At 39.1% G+C, this 21,065-nt stretch overlaps 1 protein-coding gene and 1 long non-coding RNA gene across 2 annotated transcripts in view; one reads left to right on the top strand and one right to left on the bottom strand.

Moving 5' to 3' along the window:
- The window catches only part of LOC132606532 (uncharacterized), a 30,990-nt gene extending 10,245 nt beyond the window's left edge, over positions 1-20,745 (bottom strand). The window contains exons 1-10 of the mRNA XM_060320081.1: positions 20,290-20,745; positions 19,451-19,555; positions 19,257-19,328; positions 19,002-19,149; positions 18,745-18,827; positions 18,581-18,636; positions 18,355-18,491; positions 18,170-18,260; positions 18,021-18,086; positions 17,709-17,931 (exon numbers count right to left, since the gene is read on the bottom strand). Of these exons, the coding sequence (XP_060176064.1) occupies positions 17,709-17,931; positions 18,021-18,086; positions 18,170-18,260; positions 18,355-18,491; positions 18,581-18,636; positions 18,745-18,827; positions 19,002-19,149; positions 19,257-19,328; positions 19,451-19,555; positions 20,290-20,614 (1,306 nt within the window). The 5' untranslated portion in view covers positions 20,615-20,745. The remainder of the gene's footprint in view (positions 1-17,708; positions 17,932-18,020; positions 18,087-18,169; positions 18,261-18,354; positions 18,492-18,580; positions 18,637-18,744; positions 18,828-19,001; positions 19,150-19,256; positions 19,329-19,450; positions 19,556-20,289) is intronic.
- LOC132605224 (uncharacterized) lies at positions 3,645-6,206 on the top strand. The gene is made up of 3 exons (XR_009569104.1): positions 3,645-4,058; positions 4,959-5,025; positions 5,954-6,206. It is a non-coding gene; the product is annotated as an uncharacterized LOC132605224 (long non-coding RNA).
- Positions 20,746-21,065: the final 320 nt, after the last annotated feature.

Genomic DNA, 21,065 nt, shown 5'->3' with positions numbered 1-21,065 from the left:
TCTACATTATCATTTATATCTCCACTCGTTGCTGATACAATTGGGATAGAATCCGAACCGATAGAGCCTTTTGAGGTAGCTACACCAGTAGGGGACTCTGTTATAGCCAGTCAGATTTATAGAGATTGTTCCGTGATTATCTGTGGCCGCTGCACTAAGACGGATTTGGTGGAGTTAGATATGATCGAGTTTGACGTGATTATGGGTATGGATTGGCTAGCTTCTTGATATGCTAATGTTGATTGTCAAAAGAAGATAGTCCGATTCCAATTCCCAGGGGAGCCAGTTATAGAGTGGGCAGGTAATACAGTATCGCCGAGGGGTAAGTTTATTTCATACCTCAAGGCTGAGAAAATGATCAGAAAGGGGTGTATTTATCATCTGGTCCGTGTTCATGATTTAGAGGCAGAGGCACCGACTCTTCAGTCAGTCCCAGTGGTTAATGAATTTGTAGATGTATTCCCAGATGAGCTTCCAGGTCTTCCTCCCGAACGGGAGATAGAGTTTTCTATTGATCTGTTGCCAGACACTCAGCCTATCTCTATTCCTCCGTACAGAATGGCACCTGCACAATTGAAAGAATTGAAAGAGCAGCTGAGAGATTTATTAGAGAAGGGTTTCATTCGGCCTAGTGCGTCACCCTGGGGAGCTCCGGTATTATTTGTGAGGAAGAAAGACGGCTCACTGCGGATGTGCATTGATTATCGGCAGTTGAATAAGGTAACCATCAAGAATAAATATCCCCTCCCCAGGATTGATGATTTGTTTGATCAGCTGCAGGGTGCCAGGTATTTCTCGAAGATAGACCTGCGATCGGGTTACCATCAGGTACGAGTACGAGAGGCTGATATTCCCAAGACAGCATTCAGGACCCGATATGGGCACTATGAGTTCAGAGTTATGTCTTTTGGGCTGACAAATGCCCCAGCAGTATTTATGGACCTGATGAATCAGGTATTCAGACCGTTCTTGGATATGTTTGTGATCATATTTATCGATGATATTCTGGTTTATTCTCGGTCAGAGGCAGAGCATGCGGACCATTTGAGGACGGTACTTGGCACACTTCGGCACCAGGAATTATATGCTAAATTTTCTAAGTGTGAATTCTGGTTATCTTCAGTGGCATTTCTGGGACATATTATTGGGGCTGATGGCGTCCGGGTGGATACCTAGAAGATTGAGGCCGTAAAGAATTGGCCTAGACCTACGACGCCGACAGAGGTGCGTAGCTTTCTGGGATTGGCTGGTTATTATCGGAGATTCGTGGAGAAGTTTGCTTCCATTTCAGCGCCTTTGATAAGGCTGACTCAGAAGGGAGCTAAGTTTCAGTGGTCAGATGCTTGTGAGCGTAGCTTCAAGTTGCTGAAAGATAAGTTGACTACGGCTCCAGTCCTGACTCTTCCGGAGGGTCCAGATGGGTATGTGATTTATTGTGATGCCTCTGGTATTGGTTTGGGATGTGTGTTGATGCAGCACGGCAGGGTGATAGCTTATGCTTCCCGGCAGCTCAGAAAACATGAAAAGAATTATCCTACTCACGATTTGGAGCTGGCCGCGGTCATTCATGCTTTGAAGATGTGGAGACATTATTTATATGGGGTTCACGTTGACATTTATACAGATCATAAGAGCCTTCAGTACATCTTTAGGCAAAAGGAGCTGAACTTGCGGCAGCGGAGGTGGTTAGAGTTGCTGAAAGATTATGATGTTGACATTCTCTACCATCCTGGGAAAGCTAATGTTGTGGCGGATGCACTCAGCCGCAAGTCTATGAGCATCCTAGCAGACGTGCCATCAGAGAGTAAAGAAATGGTTCGCGATATTCTTCAGTTGGCTAGTCTTGGAGTTCGCTTGGCTGATTCTGGAGATGTTGGGGTTTCTGTTTGAGGTATTGCTGAGTCCTCTATTACAGAAGATATTAAGCGGCATCAGTATGAGGATCCTATTCTGGCACAGTACAGAGACGCAGCGCTGGCACAGGAGAAGACTCCGTTTGAGATTTCACCTGATGGAGTGTTATTTCACAGAGGCAGATTGTGTGTACCTGACGTTGCAGGGTTGCAGCGACAGGTTATGGGCGAGGCACATTACGCTCGATATTCTGTTCACCCAGGGTTGACGAAGATGTACCATGATATCAAATGCCTATATTGGTGGGACGGTATGAAAAGAGATATAGCAGAGTTCGTTGCTCAGTGTCCAAATTGCCAGCAGGTTAAGATTGAGCACCAGAAGCCCGGTGGGCTATTGCAGGAGATGGAGATACCGACGTGGAAGTGGGAGATCATTAATATGGACTTTATTACAGGTCTACCTCGCACTCCACGGAGGTATGATTCTATTTGGGTTATTGTTGATCGGCTGACGAAATCAGCCCATTTTCTTCCGGTTCGGACCACCTATTCAGCTGAGGATTATGCCAGGCTTTATGTCAGGGAGATTGTACGACTTCATGGAGTTCCTGTGTCTGTTATTTCCGATAGAGGTGCCCAGTTTACAGCTAAGTTCTGGAGATCGTTTCAGGAGGGATTGGGGACCCAAGTGAGCCTGAGTACAACCTTCCATCCCCAGTCCGACGGACAGGCCGAGCGCACTATTCAGACATTGGAAGATATGTTGCGTGCCTGTGTTATTGATTTCAGGGGTAGCTGGGACGACCATTTACCGCTTGTTGAGTTTGCGTATAATAACAGCTACCACTCCAGTATTCAGATGGCACCATATGAGGCTTTGTATGGCAGGAAGTGTAGATCACCGATCGGTTGGTTTGATGTTGGGGAGACTGAGTTGATTGGCCCAGATGTGGTCCAGCAGGCCGTGGATAAGGTGAAACTTATTCGAGAAAGATTGTTGGCAGCCCAGAGCTGACAGAAATCTTATGCCGATAAGCGACGTCGACCGTTAGAGTTTCAGATTGGCGATTGGGTGTTCCTGAAAGTGTCACCGATGAAAGGTGTTATGCGATTTGGCAAGAAAGGAAAGCTCAGTCCGAGATATATTGGGCCCTATCTGATTATTCGCAAAATAGGCAAGGTGGCCTACGAATTGGATTTGCCAGCTGACTTGGGAGCGGTACACCCGGTATTTCATGTTTCTATGCTTCGTAAGTGTATTGGTGACCCTTCCAGAGTCTTTCCTGTAGATGATATTCAGGTCACCGAGGAGCTATCTTATGAGGAGCAGCCTATAGCCATATTGGATCGCTAGGTAAAAAGGTTGCGGAACAAAGATATGGCTTCTGTTAAAGTGTTGTGGTGGAACAATAACCGAGAGGAAATGACCTGGGAAGCTGAGGAGCATATGAAGAAGAAGTATCCTCATTTATTTTCAGAGCCTACAGGTAATCCAATTCTCTATTTGACTATGTTGTTTGATAAATGAATCGTTGATCAATGATTGTATTGTTGTGATAGTTAGTAAGGAAACTCCCCCAAATTGTTGTATGACCGGTAAGGTTAATCTGACATTCGAGGACGAATGTTCTAAAGGGGGGAAGGATGTTAGAACCCGTATTTTTGTACAGTGGAATAATCCGGATTTATTTATGACAAGCTAAGGACAAAATTATTTTGGGATACAAAGTCGGGATTCTTGACCTTCGAATTTATTTTGAGATATAAGTTGTGCACGAATTTATTGGTATGGAACAATTAGGAAAATTTGGGACCAAAGGTGATAAAATTTGAAGTGGAAAGTCATCCACAAATTCCATGTGGTGCCCACACAACTTTGTGTCATCTTCTAAGTGGAACAACTCATTATGTGGGCCAAGGCACCCTTGACTAAGTCTTGCATTGTTAAAAAGATGACCACTTCATTTCACTTCACTCCAACTCTTAAAAAAAAAAAAGGAATTGAAGAGCACCACAATAAGGGGGCTCTCGGCCAGCCCAAGGAAAAATCCACCCCCATTTCTTGCTCTTCCAAAATTATTTCCTTGGTACAAACCCACTATTTTGAGGTCCCTAAGTAGCGTGGGAGTGTCGTTGGAGCGATCAACCCATTATTTTTCATCCATTGGAAACCCTAGCATTTTGTGGAATTGAAGAGGATAGGTAAGAGTTGATCTTGCTTTTGTGTTATAAAGGTTGTTTGTATCTTGTAGTATGTTATAATGGAGGAAAATCATGAAATATGAAATGTTGGAGGTGAGTTGTGTATGTGGAGCTTGAGCCGTGTAAATGGGTGTTGTTGTGTTGTGATTGAAATTATGAATTAATGCCTAGTTAGTTGATTATGATCATTGTAAGGTGAAGAACAATTGAGAATCATCCATATATGTATATGTGTAGTGTTAGCCGAAAATGGGTCACCTTATGTGCCAAGAATTGAATTAGTATCGCTTATTGTTTAGCCGTCGTCGCCATGAATTCTATGTTGGAAATGAAAGTTTATTGACTCAAATTGATGTTGTAAATATTGCGGACTGATTTGGAAGTTGTTGTACATTTAATGTAAATTGTGTATTGATGAAAATAGCATTGTTAGAATGTAAATTGTAGATACGAACCATGATTTGGAAATGAAAAAAAAGTTAGGGGGGCTGTCTCGGTTAGGGGCTGTTTCGGGTAGCTTGGGAAAATTTATGGATTGTTGGAAAAATTGTATAAATTGCTTAGAATGTCTTGAAATGTTTTTGGTATGGGTTCGGGTTAGTATGTGAGCGTATAAGCGTCGATTTTGGCTTGAAGGTAAGTCGTCGAATTGAATTTACGAAAGTTGATGAATGATAGAAAAGAGAGCTATTATTGTTGTATTACCTTTCGGATTGATTATTAATGTTGTTAGGTTGGTTGTTGTTGTTGTTGTTGATTGATACGGCCGAGTTAAATTCTCGGGGTAGCCTATTTACAGGGGAAATGCTGCCCAAATTTCTATAGAATTAAGGGCGAAATTGGAATTTAATGCCCAAAGAGTCTTTAGCTAATGTTTGGCATTTTATGGCTTGTTTATAGATCGTGGGCAGCCCGAATCATAGGTTGGATTTAGCTTGAGTTTGGATCGTATTGGAGAGCGTTTGAGGTATGTAAAGTAATCTTCCTTCTTCGGCATGCCTTAGTTAAAATAGGCTATGATATAAGCCTCGAGGAAACTCTATTCTCACAATCCGAGCATGTTTATGAATCGCATTTGTTCGTTGGCATCCTTGCCTTGTCATGGCAAAACATTGATCCTTATGTTCTTGGAATCCATAATTTGTAAAGATTACATGAAAGCTGATTTTTGTTTTAAAGTTCATTCTTTAGCGATTCCAAAACTTCAAACGCCCATAATTTCCTCAGAAAAGCTCGGATTGCTTTGAATTTTTCGTAGGAGTTTGTATGATATAAAATGAGTATGCTTTTCATAGGCGGGCTCAGTTCGGGTCTATACTCGTCCGTGGGTCCCGCGACACCCTTCTTGAAATTCGACAACTTTGAAACAAAAAGTGATAATTATTATTCCGATTTCGAATATGACTATTTTACTTATCTTTCAGATTTATAATAATGATTTCATGCATATGATTCCTCACTACTCTGCTCGTGCCTACTGTGATATCGTTCACCGGTTCCCGGGCCGGTTCTGTTGTCGTGCGCTTTGTGATACATTCCGGTGTTATGCTGTGATTATGGTTCACCGTGCTCCTCGCTCGAGGGCCAGGTTCCACTTATGTTTGGCGTTATGCTGTGTTTGGCGTTATGCTGTGTTGTGATGTGTGACGGGGATTCGGAGATTTGAAACTTTCTAGTGTTATGCTGTGTTGTGGCGCCATCGACAGGCGGGCGACCACATTTTCCTGTGCCCTATGCATAATTTATACTTTGGAAATAAACATTTTGATATGTATTATTTTCTATATATCTGATTCGAATATTGTTCAGATTTGTTTCTGTACCTTCTGCTTTGCATACTCAGTACATATTTCGTACTGACCCCCTTCTCCGGGGGCTGCGTTTCATGCCCGCAGGTACGGACGCACAGCCTGGTGATCCACCTGTTTAGGACACCCTTTGTGCTATTCGGAGTGCTCCTCTCTTTCCGGAGCTTATACTTTTGGTATATATATTTATTAGTGCATTTGTATATATTCGTTCATGGGTACGGCGGGGCCCTGTCCCGTCATATGATTCTGTCGGTCTGTTTAGAGGTCTGTGGACATGTTTGTGGGTTAGGGTCTTTCTGTATGGATAGGTGTATATGTTGTTTGGGCGATCCCATACGCCGAGGCATCCGGTCCGCATATGTTTATACGTTGCTTTGCTAGCCCTGTGTGGCCTTTGTTGGTGTTTGCTGTGTACAGGGTTATTTTGGATAGTCTGTAAAACAGAGGAAACTCTGCCGAAATTTTTCTGGGAGTTGTCTAAATTTAGAATATAGCCTCGTCGGCTTCTGGTATATACTTGAATGCATTTGATAGATGGGTTTGGGTGCCCAGATCGGGCACTAGTCATGGCCTACGGGGTTGGGTCGTGACAAAAGTGGTACCAATGGTGCTGGAAAGTGGAAGCTTACTAAAGGTTCCATGATTGTGGCTCGTGGCGAAAAGCGTCGTGGTCTATACTGGACTACGACCTCTACCTGTGTTGATATGGTGAATGCAGTTGAGAGCAATAGCTCTTCAACATTGTGGCATAAGAGGCTTAGCCACATTAGCGAGAAAGGACTAAATGTTCTAGCCAAAAAGAAATTGTTGTCAAACTTCGAAAGTGCTAAATTAGAAAGTGTGAGCACTGCTTGGCTGGAAAAAAAAATAGAGTTTCTTTCAAGTCTCATCTTCCTTCAAGAAAGACAGAGTTGCTTAAGTTGGTGCATTCAGATTTATGTGGTCCAATGAAGACAAGGACCTTGGGTGGTGCACTTTATTTTGCAACCTTTATTGATGATTGCTCAAGGAAACTTTGGGTCTACGTCTTAAAGACTAAAGACCAAGTGTTGGGTGTCTTTAAGCAGTTTCAGGCCTCAGTTGAAAGAGAAACTGGAAAGAAGTTGAAGTGTATTCGTACTGATAACGGTGGTGAATATTGTGGACCGTTTGACGAATACTGCAAGCAACAGGGTATCAGACACCAGAAGACTCCTCCTAAGACTCCTCAGCTTAATGGTTTAGCAGAGAGGATGAACAGGACCTTGATGGAAAGAGTTAGATGTTTGCTTTCTGAAGCAAAGTTGCCGAATTCCTTTTGGGGTGAGGCATTGTTGACCGCCGCACATGTTATTAATCTATCCCCTGCGGTTGCTTTGCAAAGTGATGTTTGTTATACCCCATTTTAATCGGGTTAAATTAGAGGTACAACATATTGGTGATTCCTATTTTTTTTTTATTATTTTAAGGAGTCGCCACCTAATTATTTATGGTGAATTAGGACACCTAAGGTTAATTAAAGTGATTATCCTAAGTTGATTTTATTTTAAAGTCTACGAAACCAAAAGATTCTAGGTAAGGGTTCAATTAGTCTAAAGGGAAGGTATTAGGCATCCTTTAAGACCCATTAACAATGGTTAACCGACCGGACTTATGTTATTTAATTAAGGCTAAAATGTAGATGTAAATATTTAAGAAAATACCTTGTAAGTATTGCTAAAGTTATTTAAAGTAAAACTTGTAGAAAATAATAATTGCATAAAGAGTTTAGTTAAAATAAACTAAAAGAAGCAGGACATGTAACGTTTATATATATTTGGAGAAAAGCTAATGTTAGTGTAAAATTTGTGATGTTTAAATCTCTAAGATAGTAGGCATAAATTATGATTCCTTTTAGCCAAAATATGTAGTCATGCTATTTCGAAAATCAATTATTCTAAAAAACATAAATATTATAGATACTGTGAATAGTTTTAACATAAAAGGAAAATGAAACTCATGGAGCTAATTGTTAGTTTCTCTTTGAATTGACTACCCCATTACTAAAACTAAAACTCACTAATTTATTAAAGTTCATCTAAATTAACAAACAAAATGTTAGTCATACGATACATGTTAAATACACACAAAAATAAAAGTAAAGGGGTAGATATAATGTAAATGAGCTTGGTCCATTTTGGACTGCTGTGATCTGTTTGCAGCTGGGCTTCGGCCCAGTAACAATTCATATGCGTTGCTGCTGTTGTCACGCCTGTTGGGCTTCGGCCCAGATTTTATTTCCCTGTTTGGCTGCGGATTGGCTGCTACTGTATGGGGGTGACTCGAGAGGAGTTGTGTTGGGCTTTTGGCCCGACGCCAAAATGCGGGAGAAGATGACGAATCGTTTGGACTCGTATGCGATAGTCATGTATAAAAAAAAAAGTAGAGAAAATAAGGATTAGTAAAGAAAAGATTAGTGTTAAACTAATACGCAAAATACTCAAAGCAGCAAAGGAGATTAATGCACTCAACATATTTTCTAAAAAATAAGCATCAGGTCATGAATAACCAGTCACTCAAGAATTCTTAAGATATGACTATTGATTTTAAATTGTCAATAGTCAATAGAAGCTCATATTTTGAGCCAAATTTAAATGAAGTCTATCTCTTAGCACTTAACTGAAGACAGTGCTTGGAAAATATCAACTAGTACACACATAATATAAGGATTCCCCCAGGAATCTCAGGGCTACTAGATAAGAGGAAAACCATAATCAGGGGCATTTAACCAATGGAAACTGAAAATCCGAACCAGCACTGTAAGAAAACAGATATTAATACTCCAGTGGCATAATAAATTCAACCACAGCCTATTCTTATCTTTTTAACAATTTAAACATTCAAGCAAGTCAATTGGAGAGAGAATCATTTTGAATTTAAACATGGTCAACAAACTAATATTCAGTTGTTTTGCATAGCTAATGAAGCAAAGAGGATTTTCAACTTAAACAGAGCCTCTGTTTTTTTTTTAACAGAGACGCCTACTGAACTAGATTCATGTTCATGTAAAAATGAAGAATGCCAGTATATTATCTAAAGAGCGAGTAAACAGTTTATGCACTTGACATGAATAAAAAGGGGATTAGGCTGATTTCAAGTGAAGAAACAAAAAGTCGTCATTTAAGCAAACGACTCCCGTCTTGATATTAACTTCATATATGTTGATTACTATAACTACATGCTTCACACATATGAAGAAAAGGAGAACTAATAACTCAATAAGTCGAATCTACTATAAACACACAGAAGTAGTAATTAAGTTCAAGTCGAGTGAACAAACAACATCGACATGTGGCCTAATCATTTCATTATATCCAAATCCAAATAAATTAAATGCGTAACAGATTACAATGTTAAGAATGAATAGAGCAAAGAAGGACAATGCTGACAATAAACATCTAAGCTTGCACCCTTGTATTTCATCACAACTTAAGCAGATAACGAAACAAGCACAATATCATCCGAATTTAATCCCTTACGCAACTAAAACAGAATCATAAATTTCCATACAAGCCCCATTTTCTAAAATATAAAGGAGGAGCAAACTAATCCCTTAACTCGAATAACAACCGAACTAAACACGTACACTAACAACAGAACTGGATAATGATGATAACAGAACATGACCAAACAGAATTCAACAACCAACATCGACATGCTGTATAATCATTTTACCGTATTTAAATCTAACCAGATTACATTCGTCACAGGGCATCTCATTTGAATAAATAGAGTAAAAGAGAGACAGCGCCGACCTGTTTTAATCACATACACAATATACCTAAGATATACACACCGCGGTGTGTATATCAGACGTATATCGAATGTATACTTTCTTCTTACCTTGATAACCCACTGTATATCCTATATACATTCGGTTTTAAATAGGTTCTAAATCCTGGAAATTCAGTCAAGCATCCAAACTACAGTATACGTCTTTCAAATTCATTTTAGCGATTAACATTCTATCCTAGCAGCTCCCAAACATCAAAGAAATAATATAACGACAAAGAAACTACATAACTAAAAATAGCAGAATCAGCTAAAGATTTAACTAAAGCAGAAACTAAAGACTAGAAATAATAAATGTATCGAGGTTTACCTTTTTTGTGCGCAATGAACTGAGGCGTCGGGGTCTCGAATCTATGCTCGAACAACGAACGAACCCGAACCCGAACCCGATTAAAGTAATTAAATTTTCAAAATGAAGAAATGGAAATAGAGTAATTGTCGCCCACGGCTAAAATTCACTGGGAAGGAAAATTCAGTGTGGAAGATAGCTTTTGTCCCTAAAACACTGAAATAATTCTGCTTCTTTCCCAAACGATGCAGAGTCCTTTTTTCTCCCCCTCCAAATACCGAAAATCGGTCTAAATTTATAGAGTGAGGAGAGAGAGGAGCGTATGAGAGAGACGAAGGAGCGGGGAACAGGGGAAGTGGAGAGGAACGTGAGGAAACAGAGGCGTGTAGGGGACAAAGGTGAGTGGGAGAGAGCGTAGGAGAGAGGAAAGGAGGGAGAGCGTGAGGGGTGAGGGAAAAGAAGAGAAAGAGAGGGCTGAAGAGAAAGGAGAAATGGGTTAGGTTTTAGAAGAAGAAAAGAGTGGACCGGGTAGGGTAATTTAGGTTGGGCTGGACCGGGTAATTAAATAGGGCTGATCTCTTAAGTGGGTAGTGTAGAATAATGGGCTGGTCGGATTTGGGCCATTTGTTTGGCATATTGTGATATAACTTGTATAATGTGTATCATGTGGTTGGTGTAAAAAATAAATATTTAATTTAACGAGTCCGAATCCGAAAATGAAACGATGACGACCATTTAAAATTTGTGATAAAGTAATGCTAGTAATGTTGATAGTAAAAATAGTGAAAATTAATAATAGTGAAAATAAAGTGTTTAGCTTGTCAATAAAATTAGAAGCCCGAGTAAATAAATTGAAATAAAGGAGGGATAAAATTGGGTATCAACAATGTTCCAAACAGAGTTTGGTATGGCAAGGATGTTTCCTATGACCACTTGAAAGTGTTTGGTTGCAAAGCTTTTGTACATGTGCCTAAAGATGAGAGGTCAAAATTAACTGCCAAGACAAGGCAGTGCATCTTCATTGGTTATGGCCTTGATGAGTTTGGTTACAGGTTATATGATCCAATTGAGAAGAAGGTCGTGAGAAGCCGTGATGTTATCTTCGTGGAGGATCAAACCATTGAAGATATCAACAAAGCAGAGAAGACAAAATCTTCAAGTTCTGAAGGTTTAGTTAATCTTGATCAAGTTCCTCATACAAATGTTGATGACGTTGGTGGGCTAGATGACGATGGTGATGCCCAGAATCATGTTCCAGATCAGCATATTGATGATGATAACGATGCTGCTATTGATGAGGTAGATGCTTCTACTCATGAAGTCGTGGATGAGTCAGATATTCCACTTAGAAGGTCTACTAGACAGCATGTTCCTTCTTCCCGTTATTCACCTAATGAGTATGTATTACTCACTGATGGGGGAGAACCTGAATGTTATGAGGAGGCTGTGGAAGATGAGCACAAGGATCAATGGATTGAAGCCATGCAAGATGAGATGAAATCTCTGCATGAGAACCATACTTTTGAGTTGGTGAAATTGCCTAAGGGCATGAGAGCTTTGAAGAACAAGTGGGTGTTCAAAGTTAAAACCGAAGAACACAATTTGAAGCCCAGATACAAAGCTAGATTGGTTGCTAAGGGATTTGGTCAAAGGAAAGGTATTGACTTTGACGAAATATTTTCTCCTGTCGTGAAAATGTCCTCCATTCGGACAATTCTTGGTTTGACTGCTAGTCTTGATTTGGAGATTGAGCAGATGGATGTGAAGACTGATTTTCTTCATGATGACTTAGAAGAGGAGATTTATATGGAACAACCTGAGGGCTTCAAGGCAAAAGGTAAAGAAAATCTTGTATGCAAACTTAAGAAGAGTCTATATGGATTGAAGCAAGCTCCCAGATAGTGGTACAAGAAGTTTGAGTCTGTTATTGTTATATCCCGTATTTTTGAACGTCGAATTATTTGTAAGCTGAGGTGGGGCCCACACGTCAAGATATTTTTTGGAACATGTGACAAGTTATATGAATCGCATATGTAAAGTTAAACACAACTCACGAAGGACCCTTGGGCCAAATCTAAGTGGAAGCCCTCCAAACGAATATTTTTAAGAAAACGTTTTCGGGTGACCTGACTTTGAGGGGAAACAACGGCATTATAAGTTTGTAATTTGGAAAGATACCAAGAAATAGAAGTTGTAGATAATTGAATTAGCTTTCCAAACACAGGTCGTGGGTTCCCAGGTGACGTCGGTACAAGGAGATATGGACGTTTTAAGGTCGAAAGGTCAGTGGGCTAGGCCCAACTCGGGGCCAACCGGGTTAGGCCCATGACAAAAGAAAAAGAGAAAAATGAGGCCCAAAAGAGAGGGGTGGCCGGCCATGCATGGCCCAAGCCCACATGATTTAATTATTTTTCCATGTGACAAATAAATAAAGGGGTTCATTATATATTTTAACACATAGAACATTCAAGAAAAATTGAGAAGGTGAAAAACAAAAGGAGAAGAGCAAGAGTTGAAGGCCATACGGCCATGGAGAAAAAAAATTGACCCTTTGAAATCTTGTCCCAAAAATTATTTTCTTGTGGTATTCCTACTAATTCAAGGGTCCTCTACAACGTGGTGTAGTTATTTCGGTCGATTTAACACTTTGGACAAGTGAAGAAGATAAGAAGAAAAAGGTAAGATTTCACTCCTTTTGTCTTGGAAGAAATATATATAGGTGTTGTGGAATGTGGAAAGGAATGTAGAGTATGAAAATTTTGTATTATGGATATATATATATATATATATATATATATATATATATATATATATGGAAAGGGATGATTAAAATTTTATTTGTTATATTAATTGTGTTGTTGAAGCCTTGTAATGGAAATGGAAGGAAATGGTTCAAGTTGATATGGAAAATTGTTGAAAATGATTATAGGAAATTATGTGATTTTAATGTAGTTTTTATGTAATTATGGAAGTGAAGTCTAAATGTGAATTATTATGTTAGTTGGTGGATTTGGAGGGATGTAAGTCCATATTAGCATGAAAGGTTGGTTGTTAAGTTGTTATGGAAAGTTTTGTGATTTTATGGTAGATTTATGTAATTATGAAAATGAAATTGTTAAGGTGCGAATTATGATCATTGTTAATGAAATTGGAAGATGAAAATGTGTTATGAATATTTATGTCGAAAATTAGAAGTTTCGGATGAATTATGGTTTTGGTGGAATTTTTGTATATTTTGTAAATATTTTGTAGAATAATATAAAATGCTTCCGAATTGTATTGGAATGATCTTGAATAGTAAATGGATATGAAAACATTGATATTAGTTTGGAAGTGCGAAGTTAGATTGGGAGTTGTCGCACTATGTTGGAAAGAAGACTATTTATGCTAGAATGTGTTTTGTAGTGATTGTTGATGTTGTTGGTGTTGTTGTGGGTGTTGTTGTTAGTTATTTTGACCAAGTTAAAATCTCGGGGATGTTGAATTTATAGGGGAGATGCTGCCCAAATTTCTGTAGAAAAGTGTTAATTTGAGATTCAAGTCCTAAAGTCTTATAGTTAATATTTGGTAATTGTGACCAATTGTAGATTTTGGAGGAAACGAGAATTGAATTCGGATAAACGTAAAAGGCAAATAAGGTATGTAAAGCTTTACCTTTCCTTCTTTTGGCATGTCTTAGACTTAATAGGTTTGGATACGAGCCTCGGGGACAACTCTATCTCTAGAAATCCGAGTTTGAATTTACCTCTTTTTTATTCAATAGAATTGAATTAAGTACTTCATGCCTTGTTGAGACAATTGCCTAAACATCTATAATTTGCCCAAACGGAACCGGATTACACTAAAACCTTCATAAGTGGCTCCATAAAGTTTTATGCACGTAATTTGGGTGCGCCACCTCAGTTGACCCGAGGTGGACCCACTATTCCAAATTTTCTCCTTTTGTGCTATTGATTTGTTTTCAAGCAATATTTAAAGGAAATCTCTAGTTATTGTTCCGTCTACTAAAAGATAATTGTTTTAATTATTCCATTAAGTCCTACGATATATTTGACGTGTACAAACGATCTCAAAAGGTTTTGTTTTGACATAATCTATCGGAATATCCGAAAGGTACGTACTGCGACCCTCGCCTAATTTCTTTTCTAAATGACCTATTGTTCGGACTATTCTATCGAGTCTTCGTAAATGTTTTATGATGCATATAGTTTCTCACTACTCTACTCGTGGATGTCTCAATGCTTCCTTCACTGAGCCCGGGCCAGGATATGTTATCACGCGTATTCCACTGCATTGTTCGCCGTTCCTCGATGTGAGGGGGCAGGTATACATGTACATGGGTTGTGGAGTATGCTGTGCCATGTACACATATTTTGATATATGATGATATGATATGCTATGGCCATCTGATATGTTTGATATGTGCACATTCTGATATGATATGATATGTTACAGAGCTATTCCCTACTCTGGAGTATGCTGTGTTGTGGCGCCAGTGACGGGGTGGCGACCACGTTCTGTTCACTGTGTCCCATAATGGGGCCGGATATGGCATATGTTCTGACATGCATTACCTATGTTTTATGAGTAAGCATTTTTTATACTCCGGTTACTACACTTATTTTCTGTATCCCCTGTTCAGATTATGATTCTGTTTATTGTACCTTATGCTTTACATACTCAATACATATTCCGTACTGACCCCCTTTTCTTCGGGGGCTGCGTTTCATGCCGCGCAGGTACACCCATATGATGTAGAGTTATTATAGAGGATGCCCCAGCAGAGTTGGCAAGCTCCATTTGCTCCTGGAGTGCTGCCGAGTCAGAGTTCGTACGTGTGATTCTTCAGGATTGATGTAGAGACTTTGCAGACAGAGTCGTGGGTATAGTATGTCAGTTGTGTATGCGGCTTCATCAGCCGATATGTCATTCTGTATTATGTGTTAAATTCTGTATGATTATAGATTCTGTTTGATTCGGAAAGCATCGAACAAGCATATTTTGAGAGTTTATTATATATTTTATTTTTATCTGATTTAAAAAGTCTACTAAGATTATGTGTGTCCCAAAGGTCTGTGGGTTCGCTCGGCTTCGGATATGGGGTCGGGTGCCCATCACACCCTAGCGGAATTAGGGTGTGACAGTTATGGGGGAGCAAGGCTCCAAGAAGACCTCTTCAGATCACTGTGTGTTTGTAAAAAGATTTTCTGATGATGACTTTATCATCCTCCTGCTATATGTGGATGATATGTTGATTGTAGGCAAGAATGCTTCCAAAATTGACGAGTTGAAGAAACAATTGAGTAAGTCTTTTGCAATGAAAGACTTGGTCATGCTAAGCAGATTTTGGGCATGAGAATTACTCGTTCAAGAAATGAAAAGAAGCTTTATTTGTCTCAGAGAAAGTACATAGAACGTGTACTAGAGCGCTTCAATATGAAGAGTGCTAAGTGGGTTAGCACACCTCTTCCTGGTCATCTGAAATTGAGCAAAAAGATGTGTCCTATAACAACGGAGGAAAAAGAGAGAATGGCCAAGATTCCTTATTCCTCTGCCGTCGGAAGTTTGATGTATGCAATGGTATGCACTCGACCAGTTATTGCTCATGCAGTCGGTGTTGTTAGCAGATTTCTCAAAAATCCAGGGAAAGAGCATTGGGAAGCTGTGAAGTGGATACTCAGGTATCTAAGAGGAAGCTCAGATGAATGCTTGTGTTTTGGAGGATCAAATCCAATTTTAAAGGGCTATACAGATTCTGATATGGCAGGTGACCTTGATAACAGAAAATCCACTCCTGGATATTTGTTTACTTTTTCAGGGGGAGCTATATCATGGCAGTCGAAGTTGCAGAAGTGTGTTGCACTGTCTACAACTGAAGCGGAGTATATTGCGGTTACTGAAGCTGGCAAAGAGATGATATGGCTCAAGAGATTCCTTCAAGAACTTGGATTGCAGCAAATGGAGTATGTTGTCTATTGTGACAGTCAGAGTGCAATAGACCTGAGCAAGAACTCCATGTACCATGCGAGAACAAAACACATCGATGTCAGATATCATTGGATTTGTGAGCAATTGGAAAGAGAATTGTTCCAAGTCAAGAAGATTCACATGAATGAAAATCCTGCAGATATGCTGACCAAGGCGATACCGAGAGACAAGTTCGAATCGTGCAAAGAACTTGTCGGCATGCACTCAAATTAGAAGCCAGTGTACCCTCCTTCAGGTGAATGGGACTGGAGGGGGAGATTTGTGGGGTCCAGTCCCCTATCCCATATTTTAAGGAAGGAAGAGTTTTCTTCCTTTGACAAAATCACATTGGTAGCAATTGTGGAATTGGCCAACAAGCCAATTCTTTTGTTCACATTTTCGTGATGTAAGCGCTTACCTCATCATAGTCGTGATGTAAGCGCTTACCTCATCATAGTCGTGATGTAAGCGCTTACCTCATCATAGGAAATTCATTCCTATAAATAGGCAGCTTATGGTTCATTTGTAACACACCAAAAATCTCAGACAATACATCTGAGTGAGAGAAAAGTGAGGTATTCCATAGACTGTAAGAAAATAGTCTGTGAAGAAAAATAGAGTGTGAGTGATATTGTAGTGAGGTGAGAAAAATTAAAAGAGTGTTTTTCTTTTTGAGTGTGTAGTGGTCTTTGGAGTATTTATACTCGTGACTACACAGTGTAAAATTCCTTACTATAGTGATATCAGCTGCTCCTCTTGGCCGTGGTTTTGCCCTTATTCAGAAGGGTTTCCACGTAAAATCTTGGTGTCATTATTGCTGAATTTTATTTTTGCTGATTTAACCATAAGTTAGTGTTCCGCGTATATCACTAATACCGTGAATATTATTTTTGTGGGTCTATTTTATTACCAACAACAAGAGTTATATGAAAGCAAACGACAAAATTGCATTTCACTATTCTAGAATCATTCACTTTATTATCGGGTTCAATTGAGGAAGTGTTGGAAGGCGTATGTAAGCTCTTTCATATGACAATTACAAACAATTGGCTTACGTAATTCCCACATTATAATGATCAAACTATGAGCCAAAAGTCAATATGGTTATTACTTTAAAGATGTATTTATCTTGCTATCAAATTTTATATATAAATGAATTATATGAACATTTAGAATCTGGAAGCTACCAAATAAAGCTAAATAGAGAAACAAAGTGATCCTGCCATTAAGGTGATAAAATCAGTCCCGTCATGAAGCAAACACAATTTTTGATAAGGATCAAGAAGCAACAGAATTATTTCCTCACTTGGACAGACACACAGAAATAGACACGCTCACACACTTATCTGGATATCCCTGTATTCAGAATACATGTGTGTGTGCACGCGTGTGCGCTCAATGGTTGGTGAACTTGTAGAAGGTCAGTGTTTGGAATTTGTTCCTGATAACTGCCAGAAAACAGCTAAGAAAACGACGAACGTTTCCCTATTCACCAAGTAACTATTGAAAAAAGAGAATTTTCAGTGAGAAAAGAGAAGAAAGAAAATCGTATTTTGTATCATTAACAGCTCCATTCACGGCTCTTATATTTTGAGAACGTGAAACTGGCCAACAGCACTGCCATGTAACAAGTTTTTTCTTCAGCAGCTTAATAGTAAAAATGTTCAATGCTTAGTATCTTAATTTTTCAGCGCTTTGATCAATGTCATGGAAACGTCAATTAGTACTCAGTGTATAATGAAAATACGACTTCAAGAAATACAGATTATTTACCATGGCTTTCAAGCAACAGTGGAGGTTTTTCTTCTTGACTACCCTTATAATCTGGATTACATGGAGGATAGAAGTATGCATAGGCATTTTGACCAGCCACATCTGTTGGAAATTCAATAAGCTCTGGCTGGCTAAAATATGATATGTACTTGTCACTGTCTGAAGAAGATGACCACATGATACTGAAATCTACAACCTTTGACATATGATCATCTAGTATGACCTGTCGCAAAGCGTGGAATTCATTAAGTCAAGCTGTGGAAAAATAGTTTTTGGAAAAAACCACCGATACAGAAAAGAACAAGAAATAACCTTTGCTAAAGAAGTAGGAAGAACAGAAGATGCACCCTCAATGTAAAGGATCTGGCCACTTGCAAGCTAAACAACATTTGAAGTAGATAGTTACACTTTCTGCATGTTGCACCAATAAGACAAGTTCATCGATATAAGATGCAACTTACAATATTTGAAATGAGAGTGAATGGAGTATCAACTGAACAGAAAGAGTTCTTAGCTTGATTTATAACACCAAGATATGACTTTCCATGTTGCCTGCAAGCCATCATGGATAGAAATTTAATTTAGACATGTCGACTTAACACTACAAGAGAGGCTGGGAAATAATGAGACAAGCTGAGAGAGAGACCTGTAGCTGCAAGCAAAAACGGTTGATTCCTCTTTTCCCTCAACAATGTCATAACAATGATTTCCAAAAACCCAAAATGGTCTTGTGAACTCAGCATTCATAGAGTAAATTGCAAGGACCTCATTTTTATCTTCATTCTGATGTAGAAGTAGTAAAAAAAGATGAATTATCAACCAACACCATTAAGTGCAGAATATGCAAAACTCTTAAGGTGTAATGTATTTACCCATTTGTATATGTTCCAAAACCCTGTGTTTCTATCTGTTATGAAAAATAATTCCCCTGCAATAATTCAAGGAGGTGGCTTCAGATATTCAAAGTCTACTGACATAACAGTTATTCTGCTTTTGGAATGGGAAGTAAACAGCAGAATCTTAAAACTTATCCTGCCTTTGGACGACCATAGAGGCTCAGTTGGCGATTCCACGAGAGGAGGACAGCCACCAGCAACTACTACTCGCTTGTCAATGACTCTATATCATTTAGTTCAACCAATTGTCAAACACTTTCAGTAAATTTGGATTCAATGTGCATAAACGAAAAAGAGGGAAGACGTCATCTTTTTCACTAAAATTTGAAGCATCTAGCAATGTGGACAATATTGTCATTATCTCTAATAAAGAGAGGATGTTAGAAGACTTACTCACCCGTTCTCAGATATATACCCGACCCAATGCTCTGCTTTATCCCAATGCCTGTTAGGGTGACTCCATTCTATCCAGGCCAAACGTTCCCCTTTTAGGTCCAACCGCGGGAATGCATAGAAGTCATTCCCACTAATCAACACTTTTGGTTCTGAAATTCATAAATAAAAGCAGAAGCAGCAATTCATTTGCGTTCTCCATTTTAACATTATAGATCAATCGATTCACAATACTTAAAACCTTTTGCCACTTACATACCTTCAGGGGTGTTATCATTAAGGGGAACACTCACAATCTCATTAGTTGGCTGGGCATCAACGCCGCGATGATCTGTTCGTTGATAGAAAAGAGCAAGAATATACAGTTTCAACAAACAAGACTGTAGAGAAAATATCCTTTCCAAAATCTATAACAACAAAACATGTTCTGATTATAAGTAAAGATATATGTACCTTCTCTTACAGCAATGTAACGGTTTAAACGACCATCAAAGACCCCATCAGCATACCTTACAACAGGTCCCCCATAATCTGGAGTTATCGGCACTGGACCTGAATCTATGATGAACAAATTATCAATTCAACCTGCCGTACTCTACAACTTCTGTGAAAAATAATAGACATACTACTTCCTCTGTCCTATTTATGTGACACGATTACAGTTTGGAGAATTAACTCGTTTCCTTTGATTACAAATTTGTTTCTTACATTTCCAAATATAAAGGGCAGCCCGGTGCGCAATGCATCCCCTTTAGCAGGGTGCGGGGAAGGGCCTACCCTAATGCACCCTAAACCCTGCTAAAGCGGGATGCTTTGTGCACCGGGCTTCCCTTTTGAATCATTATTTTTCTTTTATGTTGTACTGCATTTTACTCACTACACAATGTAGGCGCTTGGGCATTCAAAGCTATTCCGTCAATTAATGTTTCAACTGAGATGCCAACTTTTATACAAATACATAAATCCTATTTCTGAAAGATCGTTAATTTGTCTAAATTGAGACTGAAAATTAGACGTTTCTCATACTTCAATCCCATCATTCTTCTCTAGAAGGGTGGTGGGGGTGGGCCGGGGGGGGGGGGGGGGGAGGAAAAAAATATCAATGTTTCCTCTGTCGAAAGGCATTCATCAAAATATCTTTAGCTTAACCCTAAAATAGCTTCTTCTCTTTCCTTAGCTGCTAATATTTTCATAGTTTGGCTACTGTTCCATTAAAAAGCTTAGCACTTCGATTCCATTTTATATCAGTACATAGTACTTTAATACTAAAGATATTACTAATAGATACTGACCTGCAGAACCAAGAATCTGTTTGTACAATCTCTGGTCATCAAAATTAGAGAAAACAACCACATCTCCAGACACCCGAAAAGACCCACCACCATATTCATGAACAGTTGTCCTAACATTAAACTCTCTTGGTGTAACATCTTTAGGTGCTTCGCCTTTTCTTGCAGCTTCTTTAACAAGAACAGCTCGTCCAGACTCATCAGGTCTAGTCTCCAACCACATTAATTGTCCATGCGAGTCTATAGTAAAGCCTTCAAGACGCTTATCTGAACCTGAGACAATATTGGCAGTTATAGGTGACTTCCATGAACCATATGGAGCACTCATTTGAAGTAACTATCTGATTGCTTGTGTATTGAGAATCTTGAAGGTGAATAAAATCTAAAGTTAAATGTAACTGAAGTTGTTCAATGATAGTGAGTGAGAGTAGCTAAAATAGAACAGATCTCAGTGACAGAGAAGTGGGCTCCGGAACCAAAATGCCCCGAAAAAAAACATTTTGAACCAAAATACCCCAACAAAAAAAAAAGTTACCAAAATGCCTTTAGCGCAGCAGTTAACGGGGACGGCTCTGTTAACTACTATAGCGCAGTAAATTACTGCACTATAGTGTCCCTCCCATTTTTTTTTTTTTGCTCTTTTGGTTTACTCTTCTTCCATTACACTTTTTAACGTACTTTGACCATAGATTAATCATGCTTCGGGACTCCGAAACTTCAATATTTTATATAGAGCCCTACTTATTTTTGTGCGATTAATAAGGTAGGATTAATACATC

Source organism: Lycium barbarum, chromosome 8 (assembly GCF_019175385.1).
Source record: "Lycium barbarum isolate Lr01 chromosome 8, ASM1917538v2, whole genome shotgun sequence".
In the NCBI taxonomy this organism is placed as follows: Eukaryota; Viridiplantae; Streptophyta; class Magnoliopsida; order Solanales; family Solanaceae; genus Lycium; species Lycium barbarum.
The sequence above is the reverse complement of the archived record's forward strand: the minus strand, read 5'-3'. Positions and strand labels throughout refer to the sequence as shown.